The sequence below is a fragment of the Lissotriton helveticus genome, chromosome 8 (assembly GCF_964261635.1).
Source record: "Lissotriton helveticus chromosome 8, aLisHel1.1, whole genome shotgun sequence".
Classification (NCBI taxonomy): domain Eukaryota; kingdom Metazoa; phylum Chordata; class Amphibia; order Caudata; family Salamandridae; genus Lissotriton; species Lissotriton helveticus.
In genome coordinates this window covers 1246358378-1246380811 of record NC_136069.1, presented here as the reverse complement: position 1 = coordinate 1246380811, position 22434 = coordinate 1246358378, and the positions used below count along the sequence as shown (strand labels likewise).

The following is a 22434-nucleotide window of genomic DNA, read 5'->3' as shown; positions in this document are numbered from 1 at the left end:
GTTACTACTTGTTGATGAATAAGTAATTAAAAAGAATTATAATAAAAAGAAAAAAAGCATGGGCCATCAGATACAAGCATAGACATTGCATTTATAAGACTTAAGACTAAAGATTAGTTCATTAGTAATTTAGTTATAATTTGCTGACAGATTTGTTGTACTGACATAGAACCAACAAAACTAAATGAAAACCTCTTACACATGCAGCGTTGAAACTTGCCTTTCCCTGTGAGCCTGAGGACTGCCAGCATGGCTCACTACCATCTATCAGTCGAGATGCTTGATTCACTGAGGAGGATACATTCAGATTTTTCACAATTCGAGACCAATCATCGAGCAGCATTCCACGCTGACCACTGTGATGTCGCTTTAGCTGTTTTCCAGAGCGTCCACAAAAAACAGGAGTCTGACCTATTTGTTGATCGCAGTCAAAAAAGAGAGAATAATCAGTACTTATTACTGAAATTGCTCTGTTTCATTGATGATAGTTAAAAAATATATAACAAGCCTTATCCTGTGTAAGGCAGTAGAAGTACATTTTATTCCAACCACCACGCTTGGGAGCAGAATACATTCAAGTAGCTCAAAGTTAATTGCAATTTTAGTAGACAGGACACGTATGGATCTGCCTACCCAGGCCCTCATACTGTAAGGTTCGACTCTCATCACCAGTTTATTTTGAGGTCCAGGTACTGAAAGCACTGGTGTGAAACAGACTTATTGCTTACAATGTACATTGAGTGGGGTTGGGATCCATCCCTTTGACCACAGGCTTTCTTTAAACAGCCTCTTACAGTCATTGGTTTGAGACTTTGTCAATAAAATCTTGACTCTCAGAGTTTTTATTCGCACACCTACTTCTATTGGCTGCTTGGGACTACCTTACAACTATAGCCCTCTTGGACTACTCCTGCAGGCTCCCTCTTGGTTGTTACTCTAATATGATATTGCTGCAGGCTTCCTAGACTGATTTTGCCAATGCTTCATTTATATATGAAATGGCACTGTCAGAAAATAAAAATATACTCTTATCATTGTGCGCTAAATATCTCTGTTTAGACACTGTGCGTATGTGGTATTTGTATAGCGTTAACCAAGCTGAAAAGCAGCGGAGCACTGTAAAGGTACAAAGGCAAAGATACTGTTAATGTGTGATGGGAGGAGCAGCTGGGAGTCAAGAGAAAGAGTGAACTACTAATTTGACATGATTTAGGAATCTTTTATTGGGTGTGTTATCAGCTCTTAAATCAGTTATTTCAAGCATCTTTTACAGGTGTTCTTTCTACTAGGCCCTAATAAAAACGAGTTTAAAGGATCAAGCTTATCCTTAAATTTGCAGATTTTGTTTTTCACATTTTCTGATATGCCTCATCTAATTTGTGGCAATAGCATGTTCCCAGCTAACACAGGCCACACACACTCAACCAGATAACATGTACATATGTGAAAAAAAGTCTTTGAGGCTTAAAAAAAGGCTTCAGAACTTCGACAAAAAATGACAGATGCGTTGGGAGAGAATTTGAGTAAGGCAGTTCTTGAATTAGAAAGAGGACTCAAGGCTCTAATTTATAGTTACCTGGTTCATTTATCCTGCCAAATGTGTGTCTGGCATTATGTTTCCTTGATTTGAAACAAGCTTCACAGTAATCAAAATCATCACAGTTTCGGCACTTGAACCTTGGTCCGTTGATGGGAAACATCTGACAGCCATCACACCTAGTACCAAACAATAAGAATGAATAAACAGGCTGCCACAAACGATAAATGCTCAACTCAATCAAGCATCCTTATCCCTACTTGGAAGGTGCAACTGTTGGGCTCAGTTGCTGTTGCAAACTACATTCTCACACTAATGAACAAGTTACTTACCTTCGGTGACGATATATCTGTAAGAGACAGATTAGTTATAGATTCCTTATCTTACAATTACCCCCAGGCATCAGACTGGATCTGGAGAATTTTTCGTCAGCAGTACCCATGCTCATCAAAAGGTGGCGTCGGTCGACTCGGCGTTAGTCGTTAGCGTTGTGGTCACCAGGATGACTTCACGGTAGCTACTTAGATGCCGCCCTTGAGTGAGGACGTCAGTTCTTTACACAACATTCCACGCCAGAAATGCAGAGCTCTGCAAGACACTGACCACTGGTACACAAAACTAGGGCCCTGAAATGGATTCCCTGACCCTAGAAGTCAGTTCACAGAACGGGGGGGATGGGTGGGGAGGTAAGGAATCTATAACTAATCTATGTCTCTTATAGATATATCGTTACCGAAGGTAAGTAACTTGTTCATCTGAAAGAGACAGTTATAGATTCCTTACCTTAGAATAGCTACCCCAGCAACACCAACCCTGGAGGTGGGTCTGCGAACAAAGTTCACACCTGATAGTCCTGGAGAACATAACTGCCAAAGAAGATGTCTCTCCGGACTTGGCTGTCTAGGCAGTAGTGTTTTGTGAACATGTGCAGAGATGCCCATGTAGCTGCCTGGCAGATGTCACTGAGGCGGACTCCCAGTCCTAAAGCATTGGTAGCTGCCATCGCCCTCGTGGAATGGGCAAGAAGCCCCACTGGAGGCTCCTTCTTTGCCAAAGAGTAGCAAGCTTTAATGCACAAATCGGCCCACCTAGACATGGTCCATTTGTGCACGGCCCAACCTTTTTTGGTGCCCACGTAGGAACAAAGAGCTAGTCATCCACCCGGAATTGCTTGGTGCGATCCAAATAAAAGGAAAGCGCAAGTTTTGGATCCAGATGGTGGAGCCTCTCTTCCTCCTTAGAAGGATGCAGAGGTGGAAAGAAGGTGGGCAAAGTGATGGTTTGACCAATGTGGAAAGAGGTAACCACCTTGGGAAGAAAGGAAGGTCTGGTTCTGAGGACGACCTTGTCCGGATGAACAGCCAGAAAAGGAGGCTTAGAAGAAAGAGCTTGGAACTCACTCACTCTGCGAGTAGAGGTGATAGCAAACAGAAAGACAGTCTTTAAAGTAAGAAGTCTGAGAGGACAGTTATGAAGCAGCTCAAATGTAGTGTACATAAGTTAAGTAAGAACCAAGTTCAAGTCCCACTGAGGAATTACGAAGGGCACAGGAGGAAAAAGATGAGTAATGCCCTTTAGGAAGCAATTGACAACAGGGGAATTGAAAAGAGAAGGATGATCAGGAAGCCTAAGAAAGGCTGAAATGGCAGAGAGGTAGCACTTCAGAATGCCCAGAGCAGAGCCCTATTGGGCCACAGACATGAGGAACAAGAGAACCTCAGCAAGAGGGGCATGAAGGGGATCTACAGCCTTTTCTGTGCACCATGCCACAAATATGTTCCATCAGCAGGCGTATAGTATTAGTGGAGGGATGCTTGGCTGCCAAGATAAAATCACAGACTTTGGGAGGGAGTTCAAAGGCTATCAACTGTCAGCGCTCAATATCCACGCGAGGAGGTGGAGGCTGGACAGGTTCAGGAGGAGGACTGTCCCCCGCTGCTGCAACAGAAGATCCTCCTGAAGAGGAAGTCGGGTTGGAGGATCGATGGCCATGTGTAATAGCTTGGGATACCAGACTCTTTGTGCCCAATCCAGAGCCACAAGGATGACTTGGGCCCGGTCGCGCTTGATCTTCTTCAGCACTCTGGGCAGAAGTGGTATAGGTAGAAAGACTTCTAGAAGACCGTAACTTTACTCGCGACAAAATGCGTTGCCTAGCGAGTGCTACCTTGGAAATTCCACAACACAGAATTGCTGACATTGTGTGTTCTCTTTGGTGGCGAATAGATTTAACCAAGGCTCTCCCCACTGCTGAAAGAGACCTTGCGCCACCTCCGACCGAAGTGCCCCTTCACAGGCATTTATAAGTATTCCCAAGCAGGTGTTTCTCCTGCAAGAGTACCAGGTCTGGGCAGTGTTTACAGAGGTATTGTATGACAACCCCTCTTTTTATTTTACAGCCCATTCAATTCACATACCACAAGAGGACTGTGATAGTGTCAAATTGTGGCATTGTCCGCTGAGCTAATGTGTAGATTCCCGCCGTAATCCCTGCTAGGCGCCTGTTGGTCACGCTTGGTGACTCTTGCCATGTTGTGCCTGTGTGGTCGTGTGTACTGTATTATTTGACAGTGTGCAAATAAAATGTAAACCCCAACTGGTCCCCCCTCCGCACATTTCCCTGACATGGGCTTAAAACTACCCAACTCAGGAAATGTCTGTCCCCTACCCCTCCCCATTAACAAAGCTTCTAACCCTCCTCTCGCGTAACTAAGGGTGAGCACGCCGCCCTCTCTCTACTTCCGCACTCACTCACATGACACTGCACATTCTTAACGGTGGTGAAAAGATTCAACCATGGTTCTTCCCACTGCCAAAAGATAATCTGCGCCACTTCGGAATGTAGTCGCCATTAAGGTCCACTAGCCTCTGTCTGTTGAGCTTGTCTGTTCTGCCATTCAAGGACCCTATCAGATGGTTCAAAATCAGGGAGATGCTGTGACTCCCCAACCAACTCCAGAGGCACTAATTATCCTCACTGTGGTTGGTTTGTTGCAATACCACATGGCGGTGATGGTGTCTGTAAGAACCTGCATCAACCTCCCTTTGATGCACAGCAGGAAGGCCTTCAAGGCCAAACGTAAGGCTCATAATGGCAGCAAGTTGATATTGAGTCAGGCTTTCATCGAAAACCAGAATCCTCTGATCTCCACAACCCAGCAGTCATGGTGAGGGGCCTGCCACTGGTCCAACTGCAGTCGAGTAGCTACCACTGGAGATTGGGGGCAGTCTCCTGGAAAATCTGAATGATATCCAAGAGGTTTCGTTGCTATTGGGTCCACTGAATATTCAGATTCCATTGCAGAGCCACATATGCCACCTAGAATAGTTGACAACGAGGATACAGGTGGCTAAAGGCCAAAAAGCCTCAGAGTTACTCTTGCGGAGATCCAGGGCTGAGGCTGAAATATCAGGAGCATAGATCAAATGTCCAGACAGCTCCAATGGGCCGAAGTCTGAACTTTTTCGATAGCTTTTTGGAAAGCAAAACTCACACCTCTGGTGCAGGATCAAGAAAACTATACTGCAGTTTGGGGCCACTCTTGACATCCTTTATGCTGCACAAACAGAGGGGTAAGCAATTGCCAACCCCATCACTGTATGCATGTTTCATATCTAGAAGAAGGCACACAAGTCCTTTGAGGTAGACCCATGGATCCATACAGCAGCCGCTATCTGCACCAATGCAAGAATACGTTTTAGTGGCCAGATGATCACATGACCATCCTGGAGAGAGGTGGAACAAAAACAGGGGTTATGTCCACATTACCCTCCCATACCTGGACAAGGAGCATCAAAAGATGAAAAAGTAGAACAAACTAGTATTGAGGGATAAATTCAATTTATAATTTTAGAACATGAAAAGATAAATTATCCTGTTCTATATAACTAAATATATAACAAATCACTTACAAAAATTCTGAGGACGTATAAACAAGCAAAAAAAGGAGATGGCGCAAAACAAATATATAAAAGAGAAAACAAATTCACTATATACACACATTACAATGCATTATATACAAATCACCAATACAATCTATACATTACATATATATACAAAAACATGTACCCATAGATAGATCTCAATGGATGACCTATCACACAATATATACACTCCTAACTTCGAGTGATATAACTCTATAATGGAGATCCCAATCCGCCTGAGATGTAACTTCTCTCAACGCTCTCTTTTGCATAAGGCGCCTGAATATACAAACAAAGATAAACTTAGCAGGGACTCCTAATCACAAGGGTGTCGTCCTGGAGAGAGGTCAGCATACTCATGCTTGATCAGTTGCTCTCTAGTAATTCACTCAAGTTGTTTGATGATCCTTCCCATGAATATGGTCTCCAGGCAATGGCCTGTTGGAAATTCCTTCAGCTTTACCACAACCTCTGGGAAATATTAGATAGACAACTTACTATTCGGGGTACGCCTCAGGGGCGCTATCCCGATTCTAAAATCTTCTAATCCATGCTGCCTTTTCACAACACTCCCTGGAGGCATTTCAGCTTTTTTGCCAGGAAGCAGTGGGGCACACACCCTCCCCGATAGCTGGAGATCGCTTCTCGAGACCCACGATTAATTTCTCAGAGAATTCAGGTTGAAACTATCCTATGCTGCACAATTGATACTGAACCACGGTGTGGTTGCACAGGGTGGGCGTGTTGGGGCACCATGATTGCTGGCAATAAGGACAGGGGGATGTGACATGGTACACATCTTATGGTCCTACCCGGCGCTCAATGATTACTGGTCAGCAGTATGGAGCACTCTTGACAACTCGGAGAAGGTCAGTTTGATACCTTTGTCAAGGCTGGTCCTCCTACACAACATGTTTGGCTGTGAAATCCCCCACACTACTGGGAGAAGCCAGCTCGACTGCTTCACATCCTCACATGGGAGATGGATCGGGTGACCCTGGTCTTGCACAGAAGGGGTTCATGTTTCCTGACACAATGGAGAGAGACACTCATTGACTCCTACGGGGATGTTAATACATTGAATTACATACCTCACAGCTGATACCCTGTAAAATAGGTGACAGCAATGACCTGTCCTTGCCCAGTGTTGGTACCCTTGCTGGTCTGCACGTTGCCTGCCAGATCCATGTCCACAGCCTGAAAAGCAATAGGAAAAATGCAGCAGAGGCTGTGGAGACTGACATTGCCTATACACCAGACCCCTAGAGTACCCTCAAAATGTCCTAAACTGCTGAGGAAAGTAAGTGGTAACCTGATAGGGTCACCTTGTTGTAGGACCAATCCGCAGAAGTGTCATGGGAGCCCTCCAGGGTCCCCCAACAGGTCCATTCCCCCAACTATTCCTATGTGAGCCAATACCACTGGGCATGGAGACACCCATCCGAGTTCTGGGAAAAGGTGGAGTTAAAGTCCTTTCGTTCATTCTTTCAGTGTCATCAGGTGGCTTCTTCTTCCAGTTGGGCATTCTTTCACTGTTGTTGCTCTCAGATCCAGTGCCTTCTTATCTATCTCTTTCTTGTGCAGGGACTTTTAAGGGGGGGGGGGGGTAAAGTTCTAGAAGCAAAGGACCCTTGACCAATCCTAGGATGCTACATCACTCCACCCATGTCCCTACCATCCTGCACAGCATCTGGGACATTCCAATATGGAGACTTACATTTGCCTGAAGAAAGAGCTTCTCTGAGAGCCTAGTGCTCTAAGCCAGCTGCCCAATCCCTTCTCATCACAACTTCAAAGGGGAGCCCCTCATGTATTTGAATCCAGAGGTTTGGCACGCCTTTGTTTTTTTAATGGGCCTGGGCTTTCCCAGCTCAAGTGCATGTGACAAGCTTCTTTCTTATTTTCCTGGAGTTTTAGCTAGTGCAAACTTGACCCGAAGGTGCTGGAGCGCTTTACATGAGCACCAGTTACATTACACAAGGACACATTTACTTTTGGTAGGCACAGGAAGATCAAGTGATTTGCACAGATTCACAGGATAATGAGCAGATGCCGAGCCTCGAACAGGGTTCCCCAGTTCCAAAGTCAGCAGCTCTGGAAGTTATTCCACATCCTTCCCCCTTATTAACGTATTAGATGCAGATTTCTTTTCCCAGGAACTGAGTCAAACACTGTTAAAGGCTCTATTGTGTGTGGAGGCCTCTGATCCGCCTGTGGGCAGTACAGTAATTAACTTGGCCCAGTAGAGGGACAAAGGCCTGAAATCGGATTATGAGCTGAGCCAGGGACATATGAAAACTCTTTATGTGTCATAAGGAGGGTAGATATCATGCTAGAAGCTGTTGACCTTCACTTGGGGTGCATGTTTACACCTAGATTGAGGCCTCACTGAACTGGGCTAAGAAGTACAAAACTGCACTTGAGTGGAGGTTTCTCCTATAGCGTGTAATACAGTTTAGGTACCACAGATCTTCTGCAAAGCACTACAGACCTACATTATGAATGCCCATTACATTATAATGATTACCCCAGGCCAGTAGAAGTCCCTGAAGGCTCCAATCTGTGACAGGCTGGTTGTGCGAATATACCAGGCTACACAAGTTGATAGTCTCGCATGCACAGCCTGCACATGTGACTAAACGCATGGGTTCATGTGCAACCAACTACAACCTCTTAGGCTAGCTGTGCAACGCGGGTAGTGAGGCTCACACATAGCAAAGATTTTAGAAAACTGGCATATTTTAGACACTCAACAATACATGTACAGATGTGGACAAAACAAGTGCAACTGAAATAGCCCTCAGAGTATTCTCATCTGTGCTGATTTCACAAAAGATTTAGGATAGTCTGCATTTCTCTGAGGAAGACATGAAGTGAAAATGATTGACAAGTAAAAAAAAAAACAACTAGGGAAACGTGAACTGTCGGGTACATGAAGATTCTGAAAGAGGCCAATTTATGGATCTTGGTTGCTTGCACATTGGGAAAACATTTTTTAAAGGGTGAAAGTGACAAAAACAAAACATATTGTGCTGTAGAGGACAGTGGGCTTGTCTGAGTGGTAACAATGCTGGGAAATATCATTCAAGACCAATGAATACCCATACTGATTAATGTTGAAGGAACTGAACAGTTTTTTAAAAATTGCAAATTCAGAAGAAAATTACATACGTGACACCTGGATGAATGCTGGGAACCAATTCCATTTCTGACAATAATCCGGTCCAATGGGACTGCTGGGGAAAATCCACAATAACATCTTTTCCATTTGCACTGAAAGCTATGACACAAAAGGAAAATATCATACAACCAAGGTACAACATAAAAACATATATTATAATCAAAACGACTTTCCTCCACTCCCTTGAAAAATGTATTAAAGTCACATATAACAATTCAATTCATAGGGCGGACATACCATATTCATTTCAAATACTACAGACTATGATTTACAGGTAAGAACCGTAACAGACGTAAAATAACAGAAAATCCAACATTTTTGATACTTCTAAGAGCATTTCCTAAGTACACTGGAATAGCTATTATTTTTCCATTCAGCGTCTAGAAGTTATATAACTTGATCATAACCATGTAAGTTTATAAGAATCTATTCTACCTCTGAGATTTAGTCTGTGGAGTCAGACCATTTTACACAGTAGTCAAGAGGTAAAGCAATAGTCACTAGATGCCATTTGAAAATATATATAAAGCACAAAGGACCGGCTGAAGCTTAAAATTACTGCAATGCCTGTCTGACTCTCCACTCTTCTGGCTGGCATCACTTTTTACCAGAGCTGTAAGTGTGTCATATCAGCCTCCAAGGCCAGTGAGAATGGTGTTCCTTTGGTTGCAAGATGAGGTTGACTCAAGAAGTAACCTCAAGCTGAAACTACAGAGTTGGTGGTGGCAACCACACTGAAGAGCTGGCTGCCAAGTGAGAGATGGAGTGGGTTTGGAGGGCACCAACATCTTTCTGCACCCAGGGGCCAATGGAGGAACCAAAAACCTGGTGAGCAGTCGATGAATAACTGAAGCAGCACGAGTCTCAAGGACTGGCACCCAACTAGAGGCGAATGTTTTTATAGAGAGTATAGACTCTTTTGTAAGGGCATTATACAGGCCGAGAGGGGAAGAGGCAGCAGTGGAGAGGTTGGTGCTGGTGAACCGGAGCAACCAAATTCAAAAGCCCGCAATCATGGAACTCTATAATGCTAGATGAGAACCAACTCCTGTTACTCCTGATTTAGGCTCAAGCCTGCATGCCTGAAAATGATTTAATGGATATAAAAATGAGATTATAACTAAAATGTCAGTGACTTCAGTGGTCTACACAGTGAGGCTTTGCATGGAGCTTCAAGGGATACATCATGCCTTTTCTCAGCATAAATCTCCCATAGCTTTCATGGGCATTCTGAAATCTATTTGATTTTTTTATTTGAAACTGTGATGCAGCGAATGATATTTAACTGGGGTAGAAGTGGGATCTTAAGAGGTGTGATAACGGGGAGGACATTTGAGTTGGCCTTTCATAGATGATAATAAATTGTTACGTTTCCTATGCTGTATGTCCGCTGACCCTTTCCTTCACCTATGGAGGCTGAGCTTAGCAAACAGCACGATGTTTCGAGGTTTTGTTTATATTAGCAATATGGACTTTTTTTTAAACTTCATGAATTAGGAGGACATGATATGATGGCTTATGATGCTGGGTTTCTTATTTACATCACTGTGTTTACTCTGCTTGATGATTAATCAAAGATGATTTACCATTGTAATGATGCAATACATGAACAGGAAATCTAATCAAGTGAAACAATTAGCACAAATCAATATACCTCTATTTTAACTCTGAGTTTCCAAAATGCTGTTCAGGTTTTATCATTTCAATTTTAAGATACTCAAGCTGCCTAGTTAGTGGGACAATAACATTAAATGAGTTACGTCTTTGGCGAGTGCCACCTGCTATTAATACAGTGGACGAGGAAGGCAGAGCTGGCAAACTGTGGAAACTTGCTGTTATTCTGAGTTTGCTAAACTGACCAGTTTTGTGGTCAAGCATTTTGTGTGGAGATCCTGATGCATGGCTCCCATGAGAAGAGCAGAACGTTGAATCTGGTGTCTCCCTATGTGAGAATATGAAACTTTTGCCTAACCTTCTGAAAGGCTTACTTGCCAGGTTCCTTACTGAACAAATTAATAGCTTCAATAGACATATCATAAAGCCTCTCAGCTATCATCAATACCTCCGATCTTGAATGTGAGAAGAGACTACCAGCCTATCATTAATACCTCTCTTAACCTATTCAACTGGTATTCCAGATTCTATGCTGGGCCAGTTGCTACACAACCAACAAAACAGCTATGCCTATAAACCTTTCTGCAGCATTTATGGTCATTGACAGAATCTTTCAACTGTGACTGGCATATTTATTGGGGTTACTTTGGCATATAGATTACCTTTCACAACACCAACACTCCTGTGAGTAACAGATCCCCATTTATATTTTGGTGTGGTAACTGTGGCTTTCACTCGCACCTTGTCCCCGATCTTAATGTGAGAGGGAGAGCTCTGTGGTGGAAAACCTGGGAGGAACAGAATATATCCTTGTGTTATTCCAGTTTGCTTAATCAAGAATTATAAAAGAAAAGGATCACAAAACATTCTTCTCACCTATCAGCTCGACATGGATATACCTGACCCAGTAAGTGCCGTTTTTCTGCTGCCAGTCACACTGCACATTAAGATCATGAAGTCCGTCACGGTCAAGTTTAATAACCTTGCCAACATCTCCCTCACAAACCTCTTCATAGGTTCTACAGCACCTCACCATCATGCCCACCTGAAAAGAAAACCAGCATACCACATAGCATCGGTTAGTTTTAAAAATGACTATAAAACAGATCACTTTTGAGCTACCTTCATTGTCTCCAATGTACTGACCTGAATGTTTTCTCTTACATACACAGCATAATCATCGTTACTTGAGAAATCACCCCGTTTCTTGTAGGTCTGGCTTTCAGTGACAACAGCTCCGTTTGACTGAAAACAAAAAACAGAAATCCAAAGAATGTTATGGATTTAAAAATATTTTAAGACATTACAAGAACTGAAATACTGAGAAATTAAAAATAATATATACACATCCAGTCAGTTAAGCAAAGAAATGCATGCGAAAAAGCTGTTTGGCTACATGTTCCTGTACTATAAACTTCTTTTTATAATTATCAATTGTACCAGAAAAGTATGGCGCATCTAAAATGTCAAAATGATACGAAAAACAAAAAACATTTAATAAACCCTAATATTCCTTACTGTGGGAATCACACCATTCTTAACTTCAGAGGAGGTAAGATGTGCAAATCTTTTGCTCAGCATGTTACGACAACAACAACAAAAGTAGTTAGAAGGTTCTTGACTTATTTACATTTTAAAAAATGGTTTTAGGCCATTTTCTAATGCCCAAAAGGGGTAACGTTAAACGTTATTCACAAGGCCAGATCTTCAAACAGAGTTTTATTCTCAGAGTGAACATGCTCAGAAGAGCAGAACCCTTGTAGTCCTGAATCAACAGCTTTTTACCTGGCTTCATAGGTACCTGCACCTAACCCAGTGATTCCTGTCAAAGTATACAGAAGCACATATTAAAAAGGACAATTTATCGCATGATCACCATAGGTCCATAATAGATGGGGCAAAAAGTGTCCACGAGGTGATATCTAGACCTTTAACTAAAGGATAACCAAGAGACCTTTTGTCGGTTCTGCAGGATTATTCTAAAAAGAATAGGATACTTTTATTTTCAATCTGTGGTCACTTTAAATAATATGAATGGTAAGAATCAGAAGTCAAAAGAAAGTCCTGATAATAAGAAACTGGAAAGGAGTTATGAAGATTACAGTTGAGTCACCATGAGGGCAACAGACGAACTTTGCAGGTAATCATGTTTATCACCAAATAAATATTCAGTTGACAGACTTTAGTAATATCATATGTAGATAAGATGTGGCCATTTAAATAGCTGCTTTTTAGTGTATTGAAATACCAAACTTACCATCACACCAGCCTACTCAGTTGTTTCAATATTGCTGAAACAGCAAGTGATGGTGCTGCATTTGTTGATAAGAGAGAAATCTAATCTCTTGACAAAGTTTATGAAGCTGCATTTTTTGTGGACTTGACAGATGGACAAAATAGAGGACAATGAATTCAGTCTCAGTTCTCAGGGGACAATAAAAGGGCCTCTGCAAAAACAGACAGCACTGCCATCAGAAACATTTTGCCTGCTTAATTCGGGTATGGTTCCTAAGTTAGACAATGAGTTATCCCACTCTGTGTCAATTTAATCACTATGAAGACTAAACTTTGCCAATTTGAGATTATGGGATGGATTGGTCAGAGCTCTGTAAGTAAATTAGTCATTACGATGGAGACGATGAAATGAGTAGTACACCTTTATCAACACAAAATCCAAAGACACACAAGGATAGGAGATAGGAGAAAGAAACCCTCCAGTTAATCCAAAACAAGTGTGCCTATGCAGAAATAAAAAAGACAAATAAAAACATTGTTCAAGCAGAAGAGTCAAAGCAAAGCCTGCCATTAGCAGCCCTGAACCAAAATGTAGTTCAGAATCAGTGTTTCCCAAACATTTTTAGAGAATCTCTTTCACACAGGAAATTGTGAAGCTACTTCCGAATTACAATTGTCAATCATTTCCGAAAAAATATACATGCATATCCTATTAAACGCTGTCCAAAAACAGGCACACGTCTTCATTCATTAGCTACAGCAATGGTTATACATCAACTGACAATCTAAGAAGAGTAAAAACAGATTAAGGGCCATTTTTATAATTTCCAAAGATTATTCCCATTTTATGAGATACTGTGCAATGGGGGGGACACCAGATCCTGACATGTACAACAATGTATCAGTAAGGCAATTGTTACAATTTAAGCAATAGCAGAAAGTAAAAAACTAACTGATGTATTCACCCAGAGCATTATTAATGTGTACATTTCGGCAAAGAAAATTAACCTACCCTCTAGCTTAGGAATAGCCATAAAACACTGCCATGTGCGATTATGTAAAACATCAAAAATACAGCTATACATTTCTTTGCGAAATTATAAAACAAGGACTGGCAATGCCAATAGGTCTCACCCTATCCTCCTAGAAAGCCCCAAAATGCACATTTCTGTGGCAATCATTTTTTAATGTACTTCCTTAAAGTAAAAGAATAGCCATTCTGTGGCTGCACTTCCATATGTAGTGGGAATTTCTCTCATAAAGTCCAGCCAGTTATTTGCACGTAATTATATTAGCCACAATGGTGTACTCTCTCTGCCTGGTTACAATGTGACGTGTAGGCACTTAGAATGCCTGCACCATCAGAAAAGGAAGACTCACTGGAGCCAGGGGAGCATGCCTGCACCATCAGAAAAGGAAGACTCACTACAGCCAGGGGAGTCCCAGCTGTATTCCTCATTTCTTCATATGACTTAAGGTTGCTCTGGGCTTATGCTCCGAATTTCTGAAAGTTCTCTGCACCTACTGTGCTCTGCCATAGCAGAGTTGCTTTGCTCTTTCCCTGCTAGTGTGAGACCTTGAGACATTGGTTAGTTCTCTATTATGGGACATCAATACCCAATCTCCAGGCCTGAGTGGCAGGTGACCACAGAACACTGTAGGTTTAACGTATGAGTTACTTACCGTCTGTAACGATGTATCTGGCAGAGAGTATTCTAGCTGTAGATTCCTTCACGTAGAATTATCTCGAGGTGTGAGACTTGATCCGGAAAACTTTTCTTGCCACAGCAACCCCGTGCGCCGGGGGCGGGGCGACATCACGCGATTCCTCCCAGGCGTCGTCCGCGTATGTGACATCAGCGAGGTCATACAAGACCCGCCCCGGTGCCCCTACGTCAGTTTTCTTCGGAGAACTTTTCCGCACCACAACACGGAATCACCAGATAAAAAACTGTGGGAGCATGGGAACAGTGCTCGAAGAGCAGAAAAATTGGAAAGAAGCGGTGACTAACCACACCACAAGAGTATTGACAACACCGCAGAACCTAAAGACAGGGAAAGAAGAAAGAGCAAGAAGAGCCCTGTGCCGCCACCCTCCCAGCATAAGACAGCCACCCATCCCTGTGCCCCAGAGACATGGAACTTGCATATAAGTCATGGTACACATAGAAAACTACCACCCCCAACATGAGCAGGGAAGTGAACCAGCTCCAAAATAGACAGGGACAACAACCTTCAAGCCACCCCAGTATAGAGGGCAACACCCCCCAAGGGACCAGGGCAAAAATGGCCAGGGAACCCATATCAGAGGAAGCAATGGAAGGAAAAGAGGGAAGGGAAGGACAGGGATAGAAGAAATCCCCCCTAACCAGGAGAGGCAGAGCAGCAGGGCACCAAGGCACCGGAGCACCGGAATCCCATCCTCCAAAGAACCAAGGAGGAATGAACCGCCCCCAGACGGAGCCACCCGTCCAGAAGGCACACCCCCCCTCCGCCGGGAGGCAAGCACTGACGACCAACCAAAAGGTCCTCACAAAACAGGGGAGGAAGGGTGGGCCGTGACGGAATCTGCGGCTAGAATCGTCTCTACCAGATACATCGTGACCAAAGGTAAGTAACTCGTACTTCTGATAAAGACTACTAGCCGCAGATTCCTTCACGTAGAATAGATACCCTAGCAATACCCCAAGGGAAGGAGGGTCTGCGAAAGGCCCCACCAGCCTAAACAGACCAGGGGACCAGAGCTGTGGACCAGGGAGAACTCGCCCCTGCCAGGCAATGGGAACCCCCATAAGCAGAACCCCACCGACCCAAGGGAGGTAGGAGGGAGAGAAGAAGAAGGCAGAAGAGCCCCGCACACTCACAACAGAGAGACCAAGGGTAAGGCCGGAAGGGCCGAAGCATCCCACTCCTTCACAAGGCAAACTATCCGCCGCTCAAAGCCAAGACAGGAAGAGCGGAAGAAGAAGCCTAGAAGGCCCAAGGAAGCGAGGGAAAAGAAGGCGAACCCACTCCAGACGGATAGCAACCTGTCAGCTATGACAGCACCGGCAGACAAACCGCCAGAAGCAAGCGGAGCAGCCCGAATCCCCCGGAGGAGAGCAGGCAGCGCCTGGCAATGGAGAACACATCAGCACCACAGCCCTCAGGACAGGAGTCGGGAGAGGAAGAGCCCAGGCATATCACTACGAGCGGCCGCTCAGACGACCTCAAGCAGCAAGGCAAATACACAACAATATGGAGAACAGGCACCCGAAGGCGACCAGAACCCCAAGCAGGGGGCAAGCCATAGAACAGCTACCATTACTCCACAGGGTATGGCAAGTCCCAAACTATGGGAATCCTCTTTGTTTTTTCCTCTGCTGCGGAAATTCTTCCAAAGTGCCACGGGGAAAAAAAAACACCCCGCGAAAAGTGCTCGGCAAGCAGCCCAAACAAGCAGAAGGCCGAATCTGAGGCCGGGTCTGCACAATAACACACACATAACTAACAAAGGGCCGTCCAGCGGCCAACAATGCCAAAGTCCCGCGAGGACGCAATGGCTAGAAAAATACACTCCACAACCAGAACAATCAGCCTAAGAAGGCCCAGAAGCAGCCCAACTGACAAGTAACTGAGGAGCAGATGGAGGACGATTAGACAGAGGAGGAGGAGGAGGAGATGGAGATGGAGGAGGAGAAGGAGCAGGAGGAGGAGGAGGAGGAGGGCAGAGACCCCCCCAAGAGTCTTTGGATGGGGGAGTCGGCCGGGGCATGGAACAACACGGTAGAATCAAACAACAGGTCAATGAGCCGCTCTCGAATATTCTCAGGGAATACTCCATCCCGAAGCCAAGCATGGCGACAGAGAGCGACCGAGGAAGCCATGGCCCAGCCCAGCACCTCTGAGATGTCCAGAGCAGAGCGGAGGATAAATGCTGCAAGCTCCCAGCCTTCTGATGCATGATGCCGCAAGTCCACCTGACCAGGCTCCTGGGATGCTGCAGATCCCAGAGGCTCAGCCAAGTCCCACAGACAGGAGGAGGCCCTAGCCAGAACACACAAAGTGTTAAGGACCCGCAGGGCAGCGCTAGTCTAGGCAAAAATGATGCGTCCCCAAGAGTCCAGCCAGCGGGCCTCCCGGGACGGCGGAGTCAACAGTGGCGGCAGGGAGAGAAAAGCGGTCCGCAAAAGGGGGCTGGCAGCCGAGGGGTGAAGGGACAAACACTCCAGGTCACGCGGCGCCAGGAGGTACCGGTGCAGAAGATGCTGAGGCACCGGGTCCCCTGAGGCAGGCCGCCTCCAAGCCCCCGTCAAGGAAGAAAGAAGGGAACCTTTAAAGGGGAGTAAGATTTCCCTCCCACCAGACCCTGGTGGAGGACCTCCAAGAGGTGGTCCGCCGGAATGTGAGCCACCGGGTCACCCATGCGCAGGACGTCCAGAGCCCTGGACACCGCGTGAGGTAAGGCCGCACCTGCCTCGGTAGGGCCCCTTGGTGGAGAAAGCAGCTCCCCCATGGACGGCGGCTGCAAACTAAGGCGGCTGTCCCCGAGACCAAGCAGGACAGGCAGGGGCCAGATCTGGAAGTCAGAGGGAGCCAAAAAATGAGGGACCTGCCGCTCTTCTGATGAACACCTCTGCCTCAGGAAGGGCGGAGAGCCGCCCTTCAACGCCAGTTAAAAAGACACCACACGTCGGCCAGTGTCCGGAGAGGACAACACCAAAATACATCCTGCCTCCGGGGAAGATGGAGCGTCCGAAGACAAATCCGCGGTACGATCCCTGCGCGGATCAGTAGGATCCGCCGCCTGAGGCAGGACGCCGGAACCATCCAGCGTCACTGGACAAGAGTCCACCAAGTCATCCCGCACTGGAGACCGGAGTGGTGCTGGAGTCGAGCCGGCCCCAGGACGACGCCGACCCGACCCCTCCGAGGTAGACACCTGCGTGGGGGAACGAGACGGCCCCGGGGAAAGACCCGAAGTCTTCCGCCAGCCGCGGCCCAGAATTTGGTGGAGATCGCTCGGCAACCCATGCGGCGGCGCCAGAGACGATTCAGCCACCGACTCGCCCTCCGAGGCCGCCGCCTGCGGGAAGGAACGAGAGGGGCCCGAAGAGGGACGAGAGGTCCTCATCCGACCTCTGTGGCTCTGCACGGGCCAGCTGCTACAAGGGCCGTAGACGCGTCACTTAGGCCTTAGACAGGACCACCTTGTCAAAGGAACGAGAAGGGGCTCGGGGATGCGACCCGAGCCCCGGCGACCTCCCGCGACGCCACATGGACTCCCGCAGGAGTGTGCGGCAAGGCAGAGACGCCGTGGCATGAAGGAGATGCCCCAGAGGAGCCGAACCCCAACATTACCACATCCTCCAAGTCTGAATCCAAACCAGTCGGCGCCGGGGCCAGATCCGGCGGCGCCGCCGCGGAGGGCCCCACCCAAGGCGGGGGATCCTCCAACGCCCCAGGAAGAGGAGGAGACGCCAGCGAGGCCTGCAGAGCCGCCGCGTATGTCTCCATTTCGACTCTCGATGCCCCAACACCGGGAAACAGTGAATAGGTTGGCACGCGGGGCCGCATCACCGGCAGAGAGTCTTCACTGCCGGGCGGCCGGGAACCGGCCCCCGGGGACAAACTGCGACACTTACCCATCGGGGAGCGACGCTCACGCAACATCGAAGAAGAGCGAGGACGACAATTGTATCTGAAGCAGTCTGCCGAAGTAAACCGAGGGGAGGACGCCAACCTGGAGAGACGCGGCGAGAGAAGTTCCATTCGGCGCTTCAGCCGCGACTTCGGCTTCAACTGTCGACACTCCGGACAATCAGTGGCGCAGTGATCCTCCCCCAAACACCACATACAAATGAGGTGAGGGTCGGTCGCCGACATAAGACGCCCACAAAAAGAGCAAGTTTTGAAGGCCGAAGGCATTCGCACACTGTCCCACAAAAGAGAAATGGGGGATAAGAAGGGGGGCCCCAAACAGGCCTGAAGAACTGGATCCGCGTTGCACGCGAAAAAGGAAAAAACTGACATAGGCGCGTAGGGGCAGGTCTTATATGACCTTGCTGACGTCACGTACGAGGATGAGGCCTGGGCAGAATCGCATGATGTCGTCCGCCCCCGGCGCACGGGGTTGCTGTGGCAAGAAAAGTTTACCGGATCCAGTCTCACGCCTGGGGATAATTCTGCGTGAAGGAATCTGCGGCTAGTAGTCTCTATCAGATATAAGTCTTTCCATTTAGCAAGCAAAGGCGAGATGGATCTGGGCATTAAAGATACAGCATATCTCGGCTGTCAGGAGGGACAGTTAATTTTTTAGTGTTTATCAAAATAATACCAATGCCATTGGTAAGGGAGCACATGGTCTCATATAAAAATCTTTAAGAGAAACCCCACTTGATGGACTATAAAGTTTTCTGGTATATTGTAGCATCCTACTTCTTGGCTCTAACCATCTCTCTTCTTTGGTGCTAGTAAACTGTGTAAATAGTAGCCACCACCCCTTCTTTCAGAGAAGGGATAGGTTCTAAAGAAGAGAAGTGTTACACTTTCTTCACATGTTTTTAGATGATTGGCCACTGAAGAGATGCCCTCAATGGCTGTTTATAAGGAAGTTGAAAAGCACAGCTATGACAAACCCAGAGTGAACCTAATAAACAGTGGAAATTGTGTTCAATAGGGGATAATCCTTTGCTCTGCTTTAGAGCAGACATGCCTAGGAATGAAAAGGCCACGATAGAGCTAACTTGAGGAAGTCATTGGTGCAGAGGAGTAGGCTTGATTTCAAACCTAAGGCATCTGCTTCCCCAACTTCCCTTTTCATCCCCCCGACAACAATGTGGAGGAAAATGCAGCGGTGTCCTGCATCATTACCACTACAGACTGAGGTAGGTTACTCCCAGGGACTAAGTTAGTGTGTTCCTTGGGGGGGACCTCCTGATGAATCCCAGACACTAGGGGAGAGCAGCAATGGAATGGGAATACTTTCAGAACTGAGTCTACTTGAGAACACACAGCCTACTTTTGATGAAGAAGGAAAGCCATTCATCAGCACTTAAATGTGCTCATTCCCTGGTTGCATAGAAAGTGTCCTCAAGACCATCTGCCAGGGTTGCCACATATCTTCTTGCTGAATGAACTGCCTCGTGGTCAAAAGTCCTAGCATCACTGGTGTCTAGCTCACCTTGCAGGTCGAACAATCTCAGTCTGTTGCATAAACATGGATGAGAGGATGATCAGGTGCAGTGCCATTGGATTTGACGGTCTCTATCAAGATAAAAAATTGGTCCAAGCACAAGAAAGTGAATGGCATTAAAGGATGAAGCCCTGGTGGCTTAGTTCACAATGGCTCACCAATGCAATATTAAGAAATAGGCTGCAAGCAGAAACTATTTAATACCTTCAATCCAACAAAGGGACTAAAGATTCTCAGGGCTCGAAAAATCCACTCGCTGGCTCGCATTTGCGAGCAAGATTTAATTAGGGCAAGCTATTTTTAGGTCCTACTCGCCCTTTATGGCGAGTGGGAAAATAAACTGACTTTTGGCCTCTGTCCCTGAAAGCAGAGGAAATGTGACAAGATAGCAAGATTTAAAGGCATCTTTATTGCTCACAAAGTAAATGAGCAAAAAAAATGATTTTAAATCTTGTAAAATTGTCACATTTGCTCAGCTTTCACAGACAGAGGTCAAGTGCATTCCAGTTAGGTCGGGTAGATTTTGTAGGTTACTAGACCTGCAGGTCTAGTAAAAATTATGATTTTTCTAGCCCTGATTGTCCTATTACCTTCTTGGAAGCATACTAGAAGGTAGTAAGAGGCTGCATTATTAGCATGGTAACACACTCCGAACACAAACAGGCCAATAAGACCACTGACTAGAACCAATGGTGCTATCGTTGGAGAATACTGAGAAAACAGCTCTGAGGAGACAGTTCAAAAGCTGATATTAACAAAAATGTAGCACCAGCAAGCCCAGGTAGATGAATCAAAAAAGATCTGGCTTGCATCTTAAAGCAGGGTATGTGACTGGGCAGCGGGATCGGGAAATTACTCTATGGGCTAAGCTCAAGGAGGAGGAAGCTAGACAAATCCGTAATCTTCTGAATAATGATGGTGAACACAATTCAGAAATGGCAGATAGCCTGAGACGTTGCCCAATACTACAGGGCATTATACCTGCCCACAAAGCTCAACACATACCAATCCTCATTCCAGCTTTCTCACCTCACACACAGTAAAGCCCAGCTAGACGAAGCCCTAATAAATGATGTAATTTCAAATGCCATCACAAAACTGACTTCAGACAAAATAGCAGGGCCTACTGGACTTTTCAGTGTCTGGAACGATTTCTAGCAGTGAAACCCCGATTCGGGGGAGATGCAGGGGTGCACAGGACAAACAAGGGCTCCTAGGCCCCAACAGTGGTGGCTGAGGTCACTTGACACTGGTGTCCTGGGTAGTGACCTACCATAGTTCTAGAAACCCGGCAAGTACAACCCTTTTCAAACTTGGATGTCAGGTAGTGAAGGTAATCTGTCAATGGCTTCTAAAAGAGTCAGTGAGGGGCAAAAGTGCAGAATTCAAGTCTGCCACCTGGCACTATAAATTATTGTCCGCCAGTAAATCAGATTTTGAAAATTACATCAGAAATAACTTTGAACCATGTTTCTGTCACTTCCCCCAGCAGAGATAGGGAATACAATTTTAAATCCCATGTACACCTGTTCAGGAAAAAGCTGAGTAAGGCAAATACAGCGAAGCAGCTTTTAAGTTTTATTTCCCTTTGTCATCACACCAACCAAAACATGCAGTGGCCTTACCTTTATATATTAGCACCCTCATGGGGGCTTGTAAGAAACACTTTTGGAGGGACTTATGAATATATAAAAATAGACTTTTCCCACATGGCAGTGGCACTGTGTCCTTTCCTGTCATATGTCATTGCACTGAAACTGCAGCTCAGCCACAGTACAGTGGTACTGCTGGAAGCCATGTTTTTGGTCACCTGTATGGGTGGTGTAAATTCACACTGCAGCTAACAACTGATGTTTCCCTTTCACGCCAGAGGTGCGTTTTCTGGTTCACGTACTATGGTTGTACAGGACAATTAAGTATATCAATTGAGTGCATATAATTTTAAAGCTACCATTTTAAGGCGAAAGTACATATTAGCAGTTTCACAGAGTCCTACTACCAGACAAATAGGTTGCTTTTGAAGGCTTGCCTACACTCTTAGACACAGAGTCCACCTGCAAACTGGATAATCCAGTGTGCAGATCTCTAGTTTGGGACCTTTTGTTAGATGAAAGAGAATCCATTCCAAAGAATGGAAATTGTAAGGTGGTTGAGGAATCTGCAGTTACGCAATGTAGGAATAAGAAAGAGTGTTATCAACGGTATGTCACTTGTACTTCTGATGGAGACTTTTAATCACACATTTCTCACCTTGTGGATAGAAAACAAAGCAGTACCTCATCAGATGGCTCAAACCGAAAAGTCCAGCAGGACCAAATGGACAAAATGCCAATTTTGACAGATACAACTTTGAAGGTAATAGTGCTTCGTGAACGTGTGCACACTGATACTCATGTAGCAGCCTGACCGATATCCAGACAGGATCGCCGACCCAATGGTCTCTGGTATGATCAATGTAGAAACTGAGGACTCTCTTGATGTTGAAACAATGAAGTCTCTACTCCCTTTTCAAAAGGTGAGGTGAGGCAAATAAAGTTGGTAAAGGGTGATAGTCTGCCTGACATTGAAAGGTGTTACAACATTCGGCAGAAATGCAGTTTGAGTTCTCAGTGCCAGACTGTCTTGAAAAAATATAGTGCTTGCAGCTAACTCGCATGACAAGATGATGTGATCACTACCATAAAGACCATTTTCAGGAACAAGGGACATAGTTAACAACTGTGCACTGGCTCAAATTGGGTGCATATTAGAAAAGAGAACCAAATAAAG

At 45.6% G+C, this 22434-nt stretch overlaps 1 protein-coding gene across 1 annotated transcript in view; it reads right to left on the bottom strand.

The window, feature by feature from the left end:
- Positions 1–22434, bottom strand: part of HERC2 (HECT and RLD domain containing E3 ubiquitin protein ligase 2) — a 1611099-nt gene that overhangs the window by 873140 nt on the left and 715525 nt on the right. The window contains 6 exon segments of the mRNA XM_078658234.1: positions 221–411; positions 1577–1716; positions 8633–8741; positions 10919–11044; positions 11133–11301; positions 11403–11501. Of these exon segments, the coding sequence (XP_078514360.1) occupies positions 221–411; positions 1577–1716; positions 8633–8741; positions 10919–11044; positions 11133–11301; positions 11403–11501 (834 nt within the window).